Source organism: Nyctibius grandis, chromosome 26, assembly GCF_013368605.1.
Source record: "Nyctibius grandis isolate bNycGra1 chromosome 26, bNycGra1.pri, whole genome shotgun sequence".
Classification (NCBI taxonomy): Eukaryota; Metazoa; Chordata; class Aves; order Nyctibiiformes; family Nyctibiidae; genus Nyctibius; species Nyctibius grandis.
In genome coordinates this window covers 3,824,373-3,841,648 of record NC_090683.1, presented here as the reverse complement: position 1 = coordinate 3,841,648, position 17,276 = coordinate 3,824,373, and the positions used below count along the sequence as shown (strand labels likewise).

The 17,276-nt window shown below is 41.6% G+C and overlaps 1 protein-coding gene across 3 annotated transcripts in view; it reads right to left on the bottom strand.

The window, feature by feature from the left end:
- The window catches only part of TANC2 (tetratricopeptide repeat, ankyrin repeat and coiled-coil containing 2), a 206,714-nt gene that overhangs the window by 75,025 nt on the left and 114,413 nt on the right, over positions 1 to 17,276 (bottom strand). For all 3 annotated transcript variants that reach the window (XM_068418571.1, XM_068418573.1, XM_068418572.1), the window contains one exon: positions 9,103 to 9,366. In XM_068418571.1, the coding sequence (XP_068274672.1) occupies positions 9,103 to 9,366 (264 nt within the window). The remainder of the gene's footprint in view (positions 1 to 9,102; positions 9,367 to 17,276) is intronic.

Here is a 17,276-nt window from a genome sequence, read left to right as displayed (position 1 = left end):
AGTCCAGGGACACACAAACCGCAGGCAGCCTTTGCCCAGGAGCCTGGTACCACGTCAGGCACGTCAGTCCTTCCCACCTCATCCCACCATCCACAACGGCCACGTCAGCTGGAGTATACCTAGACACCGGATGCAGTCACACACGTGGCTACCGACTTTCTCATGAAAAGTAGGACCTTATTGATACCTTCTTGTCAAATAAAAATCCCTTTTCACTTCAGTTGATTGGCAGGCAACAAGTTAAAAAGCAGCCAGCCAGGATCGCCTAGCACTGGTTAGTGCATTTGGGATGTGCTGAAAATCTACCCCAGAAACAGCCCTAATTGATCCTGGGAGAATTTAGAAAGGGAATATTCAGGCAAAAGAGATCCCTTTAAAAAAAAAATAATTTAAAAAAAAAAATCAAAGTCTGAATGCTTTTCTTTTATACTTGTAAATGGCACTGCAGTAAGCTTATGCAGACAATTAAATTAGGATAAGGATTATCATCCTTTCCAGACACATCTTCTACCCTTGAATGCGAGTTATTAACGCGTTACACACAGAGCTCGGCAGTTTTGCCACGTCAAGGCTTTGTCGCATACAATAAACAAACTTGCTGGCTGAAAGAACTACTGTTTCGTTGTGAAGACCCCACTTTTTTTCGTTAATGACTTCTGTTAAATATCCTCATGACTTCAGCTCAAGTTAAACTGTTGAAGCTGCTCCTGCTTCTCTGAAAAAAAAAGGAACAAAACCAAAACTCATATTGGACTTGTTGCTAAAAAAATACATATATATGTATATGAGAGCACGTGTGTGTCTCTCTCTCTATATATATCTATCAGCTGCTGAAGGACAATGTTTCCTCTAAATTCCATATTCAGTTCTGCTCCAGGCCCATTTTAATTCTATCAAGCACATACAGAGCCATCAAAGATGACCAGAAACATTAATCTTGCTCATAATTTCATTTCTTTAATACATGCCCATTCAATGTAGCCACAAGCTGATAAAAGCTCGTTTTTCCAATTTATGTAACAACATATAAAACCAAAAATTATTTCCTCCCTAATTACTCATCAACAAAAAAACTAAAATAACTTTTGAAAATTTACATTAGTCCTTGAATGAAGAATCAGTTAATTAATCAGGATTTCAAATGCCAAATGGTTGTTCTTAAGAGGCACAGACCATATATCCCACATAACCTGTACTGCCCAAACCATGTCTGACTCTCAGAACATTATGTGACTTGTTTTAGTTGGTTGTTTCAGAAGCATCAACTAGTGGCAACTCCACAGCTAGTGTGGAGTTTTCTTAAATCAGGACTGATCACGCTCCTTTAAAATTTTGTGGGGAAAAAACTTGATTAAGAGACTCGCTGGGAGGGTCTGCCCAGGTTTTGAAGCCCAGTTTTTCAAACTCTATCCGCTGGTCTGATCAAGCATGGCATCTCCTGCTCGACACGTCACTTTCTTTAAAATAGAGGCTAAAAACCAGCATGGGAGAATTCTTTACTTCGCAATATTGGCAGTTTATTTTTTCCTTCCGAGAAGGGTGCTTTTCAGGGGCTTTTGGTGGTGGTCTTTTCTTTTTTTTCCTTTTTAAGTCCTCAAAACCAGTTTTTAAAATAGCTTCAGATGAACGGAATCCTGTGATATTTCATCTCTTCCATAACAGCCACAGTTAACAGATAAAGAGCTGAGTGCCTCATGCACATCAGTCCTATCTTCTCCTCGTCGCCTACTTATGGGCTGCGGGATTTTCCCCCTTACGATGCAGGGAAAGGTTTTCAACACGAAGCCAAGATTTCTGGAGCCTCAATGATGGACAGCTGGTCGCCACAGCTGTTAGTGCAGAGCCAGACTTCGGAGACATCCTCAGAAAGTGGTTTCTAGGCTGCATCCACCCCAGCCAGTAGCTAAAAGGAGGGTCAGCAATGTTGGGACTTACGTGATTTCTGAGGAACATAATTTTGCCAGCATTTGTTGAGCTGCGTAATTAAAAAGCTTTTCTAATGGGGCTGAACAACCTTTCAAAATTACTCTTCTAGGATGTGGAATTTGGTGAGAAGACAGGAATGAAGCCTGAGAGCTGTTCTTCATGCTCCCCCAGTAACTGAGGTCTACAGAAAGACAGCAGTCAGTCTTTTATTGCAAATCATGAAGAGATCATCAACTCTGCTTGCTCCAAAACAGCACACGGCAAAGACACGGCGATCCCGCTGTTCCGACGGCTGCTCGATGGCACTAATTACTGCACAACAGGCAGAAAGGAGTTCCTGAAGCAAACAACAACTGAATATTTTGTGAGTCCCTACAATATGTGTGCAGCCTCCTGGAAGAAGAATTGTTTCCTTTCCTGGGGACAACTGCAATCCTGCCAGTACTTTTTATTTTTCTTTTATTTATTTAAAGAGTTGATTTTTATTTTATTTATTTAAAGAGTTTGCATTTCAACCTCTGTCCTGTCTGTGAAACAAGAAGCCAGCAGCAATCCCAGATGTTTTGCAGGGGTGGACTTTGTGCGCTGCCGGAGAAGAGCATGACGATGGCCAGTGGCCTGATTCATTGCTGGTCCCACAAGAAGTGAGGAGCTATTGCTCAGCAGCCCAATGCCAGGCTCTCTTCCCACCTTCATCATCATCATCTTCTACAGCTGCAGCCAAGGAGACTCGTACACGATGAACCGCAGTCAGCGTGACCTGCCAGATCCATTTCACTTTTTGCCACGGGTTATTTTTGCAATTGTCAGTACAACTCTCCTGCCATTTCTCAGGCTGATTAACTGAGATTTATCTTCCTGATTCAGAACTGCAGAACAATTAAAGAGATCTAAGGCCAGACGAAATAGAAGCAATTTTTCCTGGGAATATGCTTCAGTACTTCAAAAATTATGCAAGATCAATTTCTCTTAGAAAATATAATATTAAACTGTTGAAAGCTTCCCCTCAATTCTGAACCTTATCCTCTGTAATAAGAAACAGTGATTGCCAATATAATACAGGGGAGGAAAAAAAGTACCTCCTCAAAAGTAATATTTGCATACCGCAGACGCAAATCTCCCAAGGAAATGGTAAACAAATAGTGGAAGATAATTCAGTTTCAATATAATATTTGAACGATAAACACAAAACAACCTGACTTGAAATTGGTATTTGGCAGCTCAGGGAGGGGGTGGACTTTGCAGATCAGGTCTTCTGGGAGAGATGCTCTCGTCTGAGTCAATGGATTCAGCTTGTCGTGACTGATGCACGGATCAGACTGTGTTATTTGAGGTAAGATACTCTCTGTGTACCCCAAATTCAGCTTCCTTACAGCTGTATTAATAAACATGCTTCAGATTTAATGACATAATTTTTGGCTGGATGCCTCGTCTAAGTTATCAAGAAATGGTCAAACACAAATGGGACAATACTAAGTTTGGAGGTTTATCCGAAGCATCTTCATTTCCTCTCTCTCCTTGGAATAATTCATATGAAGAGCTGCATCTAATTCAGAGTTTAACTGTTCCCCGTAATGAAAATAAAAAAAGAAGAAAGGTGCAAATTTTAGTTACACTGCAACGCAGCGGAAAAGCACGCGCTCAACGGCACATCTCGTTAGAGCTTCTTCTCCCCTTGTTGCAGTGCGTTTCATTTAACATCACATCTCTTTCTGTGCTATTTTTGTACCAATCCTCTTTCCCTCGGGCAGAGTTAAAGGTATTCTTAAAAAGCTTCTGGCTCGGCTTTCTCCCGTGGGGTCTTCAATGGGTCTTACTGCGGTTTCACATCTCACAGGTTGGTCGCTCCAGACCAGCTCACTGCTCTCACCTGGTTTACGTGTCCTTTCCCGGACCCCTCCACAGAAACCATGGGACAGAGGAAAACAGGAATATATTTCAACAGCAAGAAACCCATTTTTATGACCGGTTTCTTACAATCACTTCCATCGTCTGCTCAAATACCGCTGCTCTACCTCGTATTTTCCTGACCTTAAGACAGAGAGGTATTTGCTTTTCTGAAAGTCACACTTTTCAAGTCACATTTTACAATCTTTCTTCTACTATTAGTTGTGCTTTTGCCTTGGGCGGTGCAGGCAGAGGCAGATCTGCCAGACACTCAGATCTCTGCCAGAAATACCCTTAGAGGACCAGCTGCCAGACCCCGGGATACAGGATGCTCCCCGAGATAACCGCTGCTCACCGTGTGCTCAAAAAGACTTAATTTCAAGGCATTTATGCAAACCCTGCCCTCACCTTCAGATATATCCTTTTCTAATGGGTAAAGAATTCAAAGTTAATAACTAATAATATATTTGCTGCTATTTTATATTCTCCAAATGGAAAAAGAGAGGAGCTGGTATTATCTAAGGGCATTTTAATTCTCTATTAACATTTAAAGAGACCTTATAAACTATGCATGTGGGCTAAATAACACAAGATTTCATGTTTCATTTCATGGGTAACGGAAATAGAACGAGATGTTCATTGTGTACACGAAATGCAAACTTTCCTAAGAAATCTGTGTTCATTCAAAAATCTGAATGCCCAACTCCGATGCCAAGTGTCTTCTGATGATTAGTATAAAAAATGTTGAAGGATATAAAATGAATTATTGTGCGTATTTGCCTGGGATGGGATAGGACGAAAATGTGGTCGAAGCTTTCAGTTTCTGGGAACAATAAAACAGCAAAGCAAATGGATTCATACGGGGCTGAACTGTAAAAGTGAGTTTTAAAGAATTATTGGAAGACCCTGGATTATTTTTATAGGGTTTTTTTCTTGGATCATAACCTTTCCATATTTGCAGCCCTCTCTCATTTTGGAGCACACACCATCTTTCCCAACAGCTAAAAAGTTCTGCACTATGCAGAAGTAAAGACCACTTTTTTTTTTTAAAAAACTTTTGTGTGTTTTTGAAAAGAAGTTTGCTACCAGCTCCTGACTGTCTTCCTGAAACTGTCATCCAAATCACTGGAGAACAGATAAATGCAAAAAAAAAAAAAGCAAATTTTAATCACTTTTTTGGTGATTTTCTGTTGCTATCAGTGCTATAACCATGGAGGATTTCCCGATCAGCTTTGTACCCTTTGCCATTGCCATCAAGTCAGTAAGATTACGAGCAGTTACTCCAGTTTAGAGCCTCAAGAGGGGTTTTACGCCAAGGAAATCCGGCTGTGCCCAAGTGGCGAAGCTGGAGGTGCTGGGACCTCTCAAACTCAGCGAGTACCGGAATTTACCTCCAGCAAACCATTGTGTTTTCCCCTTATTTTCACATCCAACGTGGCTAACCAGTTATGCTAAAGCTTTTCAGAAAATTCAGCCACCTGACCTTAAAACTCTGAATTCAAGGAGTGTCACTTTGCTAAAATTATACGCTACTAAATGCCTGACATGAAAAAATCTTCGGTAAATCCAGGTAAATCTTCTCCAAGTCCAAGAGATGACGAGAAACCAAGGCCAATAACCCTGAAGGGCCACTGTTCCTTGCCTCTACCTGGAGTGGGCTATGTTTCAGTTTCCAAGATGAAAGCTATACAACTGTTTCATTCCAGCCGATTTTATGCAATTTAGCTGATGAAAATCTAAATTTCTCAGGCTGCGCTGTGGCAACAAGAGTCCTCTCCAGAGATAAGAGGAATACATCGAGGGAGTCGCTTCTCTTTTTGAATTGATAGGGACTTTATGAGTAAAATGGCAGAAATAGTATAATCTAGAAAATATCAAAAAATCTTGAGACTGTAAAAAACCCCTTGGAATTCCAGAGAGACATACCTAAAATATGCTGAAAGAATATTTAGCTCCACCAGCCTGCGAGAAAAAAAGTGCAAGAGAAATGCTAACTCAATAAGAAGATCTTTAAAAGATTCCCTGTGGAGATCAAAAATACCTTTTCTATATCAAAAGACAAAAAAGACAATATACAGAGCCAGGCTGGGCTCCTCTCTGCACTGATAAAGACACCGCGAATGGGGCATGAAACCAATTTCAGGAGCTGAATTGCATTTTGAGCTTGGAAAAGACTTGATGAAATTTGAAGGTGGAATGGACTCAGTGCCTGAGCTGCCCCCGCTGACTTTAAAGGGGGGCTTGCTCTGAAGTGTGGTGGCACTGATTTGTATGTACCTGAGAGCAGTTAATGTGGAATATCAGGAGAAAAGAATGAGCAGCTCTGGTCCCTGAATTTCCTTCATTTTTTTCCCCCTCTCAAACATGGTATTAGTGCATAATACGCTCACATTTCGCTTAATTTTTTTCTAATTTATGAGCAGTACTTTACCTCGTAGCCAAGCCGTGAGCAATTTGTTGTCCATAAGTTACGTGTGACCCGGAGACCTTTAAGTTCTGCTACTGCAAGAGGGATAATTTGCTCCGACCCTTTGGCAGCACAGTTCTCCTTTCTCTTCCAAGGCTGTTTTGCAACGCTCGCTGCCCGAGCAAACAGCAGTGCCCTTCACAGCTGCTTCTGCCTTAATACCATAAAATTGCCTAACAACTTCTCTACTCCGCGCAGTAACTCATTCAGTATTGCTTACCGTACGTGCTCCCACAGAGCCGATGTGAAAGATGTGCTCACACTGCTCCCACAACCAGGCTTTTAAAAATCTCCTGTCACATACATGGTAACCCATGAACCTCAGTGATTACCAAGACCCAGAACTGCTCTACCAAATCTAACATCCCACTTTGGCATTTTAAAGTACACAAGAGTCTCTAGTGGTTTGTTTTTTGTTTTTTTTTTTTTTTTTTAAGAGACATATTTACCAAAAAAAGTGCTTTTAACTGTTTCTGAAGAAATATTATGCAATGAAGTGCAAGATGAGATTAATACATGTTGGGAGAAGTGCTTCCAGTTGTAAGCCGTGGGGTGAGTGAAGGGATCATTACACGGCAGTGATTGCTGTTTGTAAGCCTGCTGTAAAAAAGAACATTTTTGGGCCCTTTTGGAAGATGCACAGGGAGAACCTTTAAAAAAAAATGAAGAAAAAAAGAAAAAAGCCATGAGGTTCAAATGCTGCCCTGCTTTGGTCCCCAAGAATAGACTGTTTGTATATAAATTCAACTGCATTTGAAAAAAAAAAGAAAGACAAGAACAGTCTGTTTTAGCAAAGCCGTGGTTTCATGATTACCGTAAAATGTGGGATACCACTAGAAGAAAGGCAGCTTTCTGCCCTGCTCCCAGCCACTCTTTCCCTCCACACTGATGAACTTGTGGCTCAAAATTAATATACTTATTTTCTAGAGGGTTAATTTTCAGTGGGATTAGTCTATTAATCTGGTTTATCAAATGGCTACACAACGTGTAGCACTGGTGCAAGGACGTGGAGCTGGCAGACAGCACAATTAACAATTTGGGCAATGGCACACTTTGCAGATAGGCTTAAGTCAACCACTAAACTCCATCTGGTTTCCCTCTCCCATCATTCAAGCCCACAGATAATGAGGTTAACTGGGCTGGGGAAAAAACTCATACAAATTATTACCTAGAAAACATAATTTTCTGGTGCCATAAAACTTACAGGAGATCACATGGGATCTTTTGATGATAAAAGGTTAAGCCAAATCTTGTATTCTTGTCCATAGTTACTACCACAACGATTTACCCTGGGATATGAACTCTGTTAGCTCACATACTACCTAAAAGCAGCAAAAGCCCCACAAAACAAAACCAGCCAGAAGGAAAAGGTGTTCCCGAACCTCGTTAGATAATTTTCTCTTGGAACAGTATTTGCCTCTAAATGCATCAAGCAAACCAACGACTCCCAAAGTCAATTAAACCAATAGACACGTGTATTAAAATTGGTGGGGCCTGCCCTGCCCTATTTTCTTTTGAAGGTGTTTACACAGTGTCATTTATAAGAAACGAACCTAAAGTAACGAGGCTACGCAAGCAGAGCTTCCCACTTTTTTCCTATCCCTTCTTTCCTTTCTGAAATCCCAGGATTTCACTTGTTCAGACACAACCAGCACGTGGTGTTGTACCTCCCTAATTAGGGCGCCCGTATTCCAGCATCTATAAAACCTCATTTCTACATCGCTTTTAGGCCTGTGACTGTCCAAAGTGGGATTAAAAAGGAAACTTAATCTAGTTATGCAATGCAGCCTGGCTTGCCGAGGGATGCTGTTTGAGCAGACAACATCCCAGCTCTGGGCAGTCCAGATTTTCTGGAGCACGATTTGTGCTGCCGGCCAGCAGGAGAGTCCTGAAGGGACTCTACAAAAAGATAAAGCCTATTTCTCCATGTGTCTACACAGACAGACAGACCACCTCAACAGAATGTTTAACCCCAGAAAAGTTACCCAGCAAGAAAAAAATACAGGGCGGCAAAGCAAAGGAGAATAATTCCTGGCAAGCAGCTTTTCAGTAAAGCTTTAATATTTTTAATCCTATCTCTTGTTTCTGTCCTGCTGTTACCAACTTCAGGGGGAGGGAACTTAGCAGACTGTGAAAAGACATCAATAAGATATGTCACAGCATCATTTAGGAATCTTTCAAACAGCAGACATGAAATAAAATGAAGAAAACATTGATGTTACACCAAAAGAAAAAAATTTTCAATCATTAGCAAATCCCAGATGCTGCAAAAGCCAAACCAGGGTGCGCACACAGGCGTGCTAAGACGTTCAGGGCAAAGTCCACCAAGAGAGATGGGATCCATAGCAACTTTTCTGTAGACTGAAAGTATCATAATTCTCTTAACTCCAAAGTTTTTAAGATCTTCAGAGATGATCAGACACTTGATTTTACTTGCAATGAATCCTTTGAAACAGCAGAAATGGCTACGATGTCTGGGAATTATGGGGTACCTCAAAGCCAAGATTATTTGCATTGTTATGATAGCAAAGAATCTTTTTTTAGAAATATATTCTCCAATAATCTTAGAGTTGTATAATTTTGCAAAGAAGGTACCACAGACTGCTGAAATAACCATAAAACACCATCAGAAGCAGTTTTCCCCACAGGAATTTTCCACTTAGAAGCAATAAGTCAAATGGAAAGACAATTTTTGTCACGGTTAATGATGATGACTACAGAAAGGAGATTTCTCTTTGGATAATGAGAACATGAAAAAGGCCGTGACATGAACGTACTGTGTCTTGCTCTGACTTAAAGCTAAAAATATGTTCATTTCTTACCTGCTACTGAATTTGGCCGTGGCATAAGGTAAAGAGGAATCGACTGCACCGACTGGGACAGGACGGTCTCCAGGTTCCTCTCTGGGATTTTGTTGAGGCTGTAGGTGGAAGCCGTCATGTTCTCATCCACGCGGTACAAGCAGGAGTCCATGCTGGATTTCTGGGACTGCCAAGGTTTCAGGTTTGCTCCAGATCCAAGTTCTTTACTGCTTTCCCCTCCATATTTAGTGCGCTCCACATTTTCCGAGTAGCTTGTCAAAGTAGCTTGAAGGAAGAAATTATAAACATAATGAGTAATGACAAAAGAATGGCTTGCACACAAGCGGCTCCACACTGACTTGGGCAAGGCAAGAGCCAAAAATGACGTTCATCATATTTTCCACATTCACATAAATCAGAGATTACGGAATTTAGTTTCATGATACTGTTTCTCCTTACTACTTCTGAAAGAACGTTTACACTGTAATGTCTTGGCTCACACTGTTAAAAGACATTTGTCATTACAAAGAGTATTAAAAATTATGTGCAGTGTTGTATTTGAATACACAATTCCAGAAAGAGAAGAAATTATTAAGGAAAAAACACTATCAGCGCTCTGCGTATCTTGTAGTTTGTATCGTAGTTACGGCCTTTTCGGGAATGTTTGCACAGGTTTATAACCTGGCAATGTCTGACGCTGAAAAGCCACAGGCACAGAAAGCTCCCACCTGACTTGCATCAACAACCAGCTCTCAGGGATTAGTTTGGTTCAGAAACTGAACCCAATATCTCATCTGATTGACAGCAGGTTTTTATGAAGCTTTAACTGTAATCCACACATTTTCCCTTATATTATTTCATTTTACAGATCAGGATTGTTGCTATATTGATTTTCACATTGGGAGGTGCCAACACTACACTGATCCACCCCACTAACAGCTTCTCCCTGTTGATGTTTTCTCGACTAGATCCTGACGCAGTTATTCCCTGGCCGTAATTCCCTTCAGGCTTTCCTTTCATCTTTAGTCTCCCACATATTCCTTCAAGGTCATAATCAGACCTCTTAGGTATTGAGAGAAGGTCCCAACGCCCACACCAGCTTATCCGAGGGTGTCAAACCTGCCTGCTCCCTAACTTAGGGGGGAAAAAAAGAAGAAAGAAGCAGAAAAAAAAAAATAAAGAGATCACAAACCCAAGCTCACTATCCTCTCATCGCCCCAACCACACACATTTCCACTGCTATTCAAAACCCTGAAATTCAACTAAACTCTGAATATTCTGAAGCCCTGGACGTGCCCTGTGCTTGTAGATCTAATTGCTAAACCCACTGAAATCCATCATTTTCCCTTAACCATGGTCAATACCCTTCCCAGTCCAAATTCTCTGCTAATTTCTGTGCCGTCCGTCCCTGGACACAACAGCGTGGATCTACTACCACTAGTTCGCAGCACAAATCACACCCTAAGGCCTTCCTCCCCTTCACAAAAGCCCACTCCTGAACCAAGGGAGATGCTGCCTCATTAACAAAGAGCACAACATCAATTTTTGTAGTGACAAACGCAAACAGTAGATTACTCCAAATACTTTTGGAGTGCTTTTAGGCACGTGCTTTTAGGCCCAAGTTTTTTCTATGCCAAGTTTTAAGAAGCAGCCTAGAAAAGAAGTTCCAGCCACAGAGCACCTAAAGGAGGATGCAGTTTAATTGCAGATGGGTAAAGGGTTATTTTGGTTGTTTTTCTAAACACATCCAGAAGCAGAGAACTACATATTTTAGCCAGTTGTTTACATGTTGAGTGCAGGAATAATTTCACTGCCTAGCATTAGGCATTCAATTTAAATTCTCAGAAATACCTACATAGACCTGACAAAATACCAAAGTGATGACACTTAAAGCCGGGGCTCTGGACAGCTTCTCCTCACCGAAGTGCCACACAGACTGCTGGACTCTATCCCTGATGCAAAACCATGACCTTCAATGTCCAGGGACTAATCTGGCTTAATTATACATGTTAAACGACTTTATAATAGGAACCAGAATTAACTGCTTACATCTAAAGTCATAACATCATAATTAAAAAAGTCAAGACCTGTAATTCTTACTGTGCCTGTTCTTTATCCATCCCAACAAGTTCCATGGAGCTTTGACCTCTATTTCTATCGGTTTATTTCTCAGTATTAGGTTTCTTGTCTATGCAGTGGGATCAATATCTCCATATCTCACCCAGTGCTCCAAAATTTAGTTGTTTGTAACATATTTTGAAATGTAAAACCAACACGTGGAACTGCTAAGAACCGGTATTTGCTTGTTGGCATTTAAACATAGGTTTGCTGTCAGGTAAACACATTTACACGTCAGCACAGGAAAAGAGGATAAAAACAAGAAACAGATGTTCATGGATTTCTCTTGCTTCCTCAAATTGTTTAAGATTGAGAAATATGTTTGAAATGGTTTTCTAGAAAATCTGTTTCAAAGTCTGAGTCTGCAGTGCTAGGCATTGTCTATTTACAGAAAAAAAAAAATCCACTGATCCATTAAAATCCATTAATTTTAAAAACCCATCTCAGTATATGTCTAATTAATCTCCGTAGAAACACATCAGCAGTTGAAATCAGCCATCTTCCAACACATCAAACAGGAAAAACAAAACAACTATGTGTCAAAATAAGTTTTCTCTAAATGAAGCAACAAAAAAAAAGAAAAAAGAGCTAATAAATCCTGCTGGCCCCTTTTCTAATCGTCAATTTGTGTTCATTTTAAACATAATTTTCACTGTTTTACACTAAAGCTATTTTATGTGCAAACTCTTCATTGAATCAGGTATTTAGGATTGTTCCCTGTGGATTAATTTACCTTCTGAACAGCCCTGGCTGATATAAGTACTGCTCCACAGGCTGGAAGTGATTGCTCTATGGACTTAATCTCTTCTATGAGCTATTTTAAACCAAATCAATTTTGACTTTATTTAAAAGGCAAAAGCACAAGGCTACCTACGAGCCAGCAACATGAACTGACATGCAGAGCCCAGCTCCGGGGGACACTAAAGCTTACCGACGGTATGACCCAGAGAGCTGCTCAGAAACTACAACTTCACAGTCAAAATTTGAGAAGGAAACGTCCAATTTCAGAAAACCCACATTATCTGCACCAACTAAGGGTGATGAGGTGTGATACTCAGGGCTAAAAATTTGGTAATGCTTGTATACAAAGTGCAAAGATTTGGTCAGCCCTGAAGTGGTCGAGGGTTGGACTAGATGATGGTTGTAGGTCCCTTCCAACTGAAAAAGTTCCATTTTATTCTATTTCTTGGGCAGAAAGAACTTCATCTCAGCCCCCGATAGGATCAAGCCCATAAATACCTGCAACCAGAAGGAAATCTGCAAAATAACATTATTTCTGCAAGTTTGCCCTACTCATACCCTCAACTTTCCAGAGCTGCAGAGGGCATTTTAGGACAGGGTCTGTGCTCATACGGTTCGGGTGCGTGAGTACACGTCCCCATCATCTCCTGCCTTGGCCCCTGTGGGGGATTAACTGTGCTTTACAGCAATAATCTCTTTAGAGGGTTGCATGGGGAATGAAGAACCCACCCTGGAGATGAATCCTGCTCACAGTCACAACAGGATTCCTGTTGCATCATTAATAATGGCATCTACATGTTAAAAATATGCTGGGACTTAATCCAGATGCGGAGAAGCCGATTGAAAGGGGCAACCACAGCTACAAACTAACATGAGATCGCTGTCCAGACTTCTATTGTCAAGCAGTTTTTTGTACCCATCGAATACAGGAGAGCATCAAAATATACTACAAATGGACTCTCAAGATTTCTTCTGATATTACTACTTTGGTTTTTTTTTTTTTTACAATGAGGGTGGTGAGACACAGGTTGCCCAGAGCTGTTGTGGATGCCCCATCATTGGAAGTGTTCAAGGTTGGATGGGGCTTTGGGCAACTTCATCTAGTAAAAGATGTCCCTGTCCATGGCAGGGGGGTTGGAACTAGATGATCTTTAAAGGTCCCTTCCAACCCAAACCACTCTTTAATTCTATGATTTTTAAACCCAAGGACATCTAATCAATCAAAAGCTCAAAAAAATGCAACCTCTTAACAGACAGCGTGCTCTAAATTTGGGAAAGATAAACTGATGACCTCAAATCCATCAAAGAGCAGGAATTTTTGCCTTAAGCCGTCTGCTGAGAGGCTGATCTTTCAACCCCGAGTCTCTAACAGAGGATACCCAGCGGGCCAGGTTACGTGATGGGACACGTTAAGCTGGGGGTGCCACGACAGGAGCACACCGGGATGCGAGAAGGGCTGCAGAGATGCTGTGAGAGAACATGCATTTTCATGAGACTCTTTTCATTGCTGGATCCAGCCAGAAAGAACAACCCTGGTGAAAAAAAGCAGAACATTGCAGTGCCTGGGCCCTGCTCCACCAGAGCTGGTGGGCTGTGATCACACAGACCACGGCGTGTGCCTTTCACCAGACCAGGTTGCTCCAAGCCCCATCCAACCTGCCCTTGAACACTGCCAGGGAGGGGGCACCCACAGCTTCTCTGGGCAACCTGGGCCAGGGTCTCACCACCCTCACAGCAAAGAATTTCTTCCTAATACCTAAATCTCCCCTCTTTCAGTTTAAATCCGTTCCTCCTTGTCCTGTCATTCTATGCCCTTATAAAAAGCCCCTCTCCAGCTTTCCTGTAGCCCCTTCAGGTACTGGAAGGTGCTAGAAGGATATGTATCTCCAGCCTCAGCTGCCACGCAGTCTCACACTATACTTAATACGAACACAGACAGAATTTGAGGCATCTAAAACATCTGAGCGCTGTAAAAACACATTCATGAACACTAAGACAGACCCTTGAATGAGAGGACGCAGGTGGTGCGGCGCCCCTTTGCAATCCCCTCCCTGGCTTTCTCCAAGGATTTGTTGTAACTTTTTCCACAAGATTCCACCACCACCCTCTGGAACAGCACCACCTGCATCAGCTTCAAGCAGCACAGCCTGGGCGCCTTTGAAGACACGAGGACTTTGATGCCAGAAGGGGACACACTCCAGAGTTGCTGGAGTCATTTTACAATCCTACCTTGCTTTTAGTACTCAAGATTCACTCCTGCATTTTCCTTGGCAGAGGATTTGCCTACATCAAGCTTTAATTTTCAAACTTAGCTTGTTTCCCTTGGTGAAACACTTTGATTAGAGCTTTTTGCAAATAACATGGTTTAAAATATTTTTATTTCTTTGGGAAAAAAAACCCAGAACTGTATCAAAGCAACAGTTCATCCAAGACAGCACCGTAGATGTCACTGCAGCCACGACTACGCTGCTCAGAGAGTTTCATGTATTTACAGGATAGCAAATATTATCTCTCATTTAGTTGCAAGCTGGCCTATGCCCTGGAGCAGGAGACTTTCAACGTACTTGAGTTAAACACGCGAGGGGATTTTTACCATCCCATCTAATTCTCCTTGAGGCAGAGATCATGTCTGGAAAACGTCAACCTGGATGTTCACCTTTCAGATGGAACTGCAGGAGAAAGCAGTTTTCTATAGTTATCATTTGATGATGGCCAACAGCTGTAACATTAATTACATAAAGATTTATAATATCTCAAGTAGGAAATAGGGATTTTGTTAGTTTAAAGAAATCACCTCAGCAAAGTAGTGAGCTTCATACGTTGCACTGACATTAGGTACTTAAAACCAGCCAGGCAAACTCTGCAAGTTAACCTCATTTCACTCATCTCCAGTAACACACCAGAACACGACTCGCCTTATCGCGTTAGAGATGTCCTACCTGACATGGATGAGTTGGCAAGGACCAAAATACATTTTTTTACCCTAATCTCCATAAGCCTTCATAAACTCAGCCACAGAAGGATACACCTAGATCTAGCTGTGTCGCCCCAGTGCTCCAGGGAGCTCGGCTGCCAAGCAGAAAAATTTGGCAGGCAGAAAGCATAAGCCCAAACCTTTCCCAAGGGCGGGCGGCAGCCTCGGGCAGTCACGTGCAACCCATGCCCCAACGGCCCCCGGAGCACTCAGTGCTTTTAGAAGAACGTTATTCTCTGCTGGACACCCTCAGCCAGTGAGTTTAAGGCTTCTCCATACAAAAAAAACCCCACCCAACCCTTAAGTCTGCCCTGCTCAAGGCTTGAGGTGAAAATCCACACCGCTCTTCGTCTGTTTAACTTCTCTTACAACACTGGTCTCAAATAGGGGGGGAAAAACATCACTGGCTTAACTCATATAAACTATCCTGTAAAAAGACAGAGATTAAACAGGTAAACCCATTTCTGTTTCAAGCCTCGAGGTATTATAAATCACGGAAAGCTCACAAAGGTCTTGAAACATAATGAAAAATACCTTGACAGTAGCATCACGCTGACCCCGCATTCATCCTGCTCTAAATCTGAATTCCCCGCTGCCCCGGCTGACAGGCGGGATGAGGAATGGTACAAATGCCTCGAAGCGCTCGTACCTGCGTGCTCCTCAGACTAGAAATGTAAGGCCTGGGTAAAAGAGCATTTAACAGAGCAAGACACTCCCCCATCAGAGCACAACTCTGCAAATACCGTGGCTTGTGAGACAGAACAGATCAGCAAAGCTTTAGTTTTTAAACTGCAGTTTATCACGTGCAGAAACACGGGAATGAACGTTTTGAAGCACAGTCCACTATTGTAAACATTAAATAAATTTGTTAAAAAGGTTTCAAATCTAATACAGAGGTAGAAATCTTGATGGCATCATCCACCTTTTCCCATTTTGGGCCTTCTTTCTGCCTGTCTCATCAACATCAGTTCACTCTTTTTTTCCTTCTTTTGCATCAGCAAGGACAATTTTTCTTCTTTTTCTTTTTTTAAGTCCACCACAGTCTTGAAACTGGTTTTAAAATTACAAGATTTAAGCAGAAAGGAGGCATGTGTGAAGGTGTGTGCACAAGGGGAGGGAAGTTATTTGTATACGCGGCATTAACTTTTTGGGCAAGCTTGGATCATCGGGAAGCTTTTCATAACCATGGAAGTTAAAATCTTGCTGCTCTTAAAACAAAAGCTGAGAGCCTCCTCTAAGCTCAAGCGATCAACAGCTAAAACTTTAAAGAGAAGTCACTTATCCCAGTATCCAAAATAACACCATGGGAGTTGACAACACTGAATTTTCCTCCAGCTGTCCTTCTGATCGGTCTTCTCAGTTTATTCTTTCTTTCAATTTTTCATTCTTTTTTTTTTTTCCATCTACTGGGCTGGACCATAAACCAAAGCAAATTTCACAGTTCGACTGTAACATCTGTTCCATGCCACCTCCTTCAGATTTAAACACTCTTCTTTCTCCTTTTTTTCCCAGTAACATCACACAAACCTGTAGCTGACCCATTATCTATCCAGTATTTAAAGGCCAGATTTTGGCATCGAATCCAACCCTTGATGCCTCAGTGGCTTAACTGGGGGAAGGCAGAACTGTTGTATCATGATTTCATGGTTTCTCACCGCTGACATGGACCACGAATCATGCCACACGTGCATGCATGTGTTTGCTTTCTGCTTAATTTGTCCTTTTAATGAAATGGAAAAAGAATTGAATTGGGATCCAGAGATACTGTCCTTCTGGACTTCACGTGGTTGGGATTCTGTGATCCCACTGCTTTTGCTCAAGAGCTGATAAATATCCTCCCCTCTTCACCTCCTGAACTGTCAGCCCCATCACCTGCAATATGCAGATGCATTAGTGAACAAAAGCTCGTTATTCATCAACATTAGACATTTTTCAGGGAGCTCCTCCTTTGGGGAATGAGCCCAAATTGAAGCTGGCTCGATTTAAAGAGAGATCTGTAATTCTTGGCAATCTTATTCATTATTAACAGAGCATTTCATAATACTGATGAGAATGTCAGAATTCAAATGCTTCAGCTGTAAGATCACAAAAATATTTAACCTGAGTTAAATTTATCTTGATGTGCCTTTCCAGCTGCTCTTTGTTCCCTTCTCAAAGCAGTTAAACTTGCAAACAAACCTATCTTGTTTTCTTGTCAGCAGCATCTATTCTGCTTTAGCACACACTCCAGACGAATTCATTAACAAACCTATCTTTAACCCACGAACACATAAATCTGTAGAAAGCAGCAACTCGATAAAAGCTCCAAAGTCAGAGTAAAAAACAGCAAAAAAAAAAAGAACACGAAAAAAGCTGCATGCCA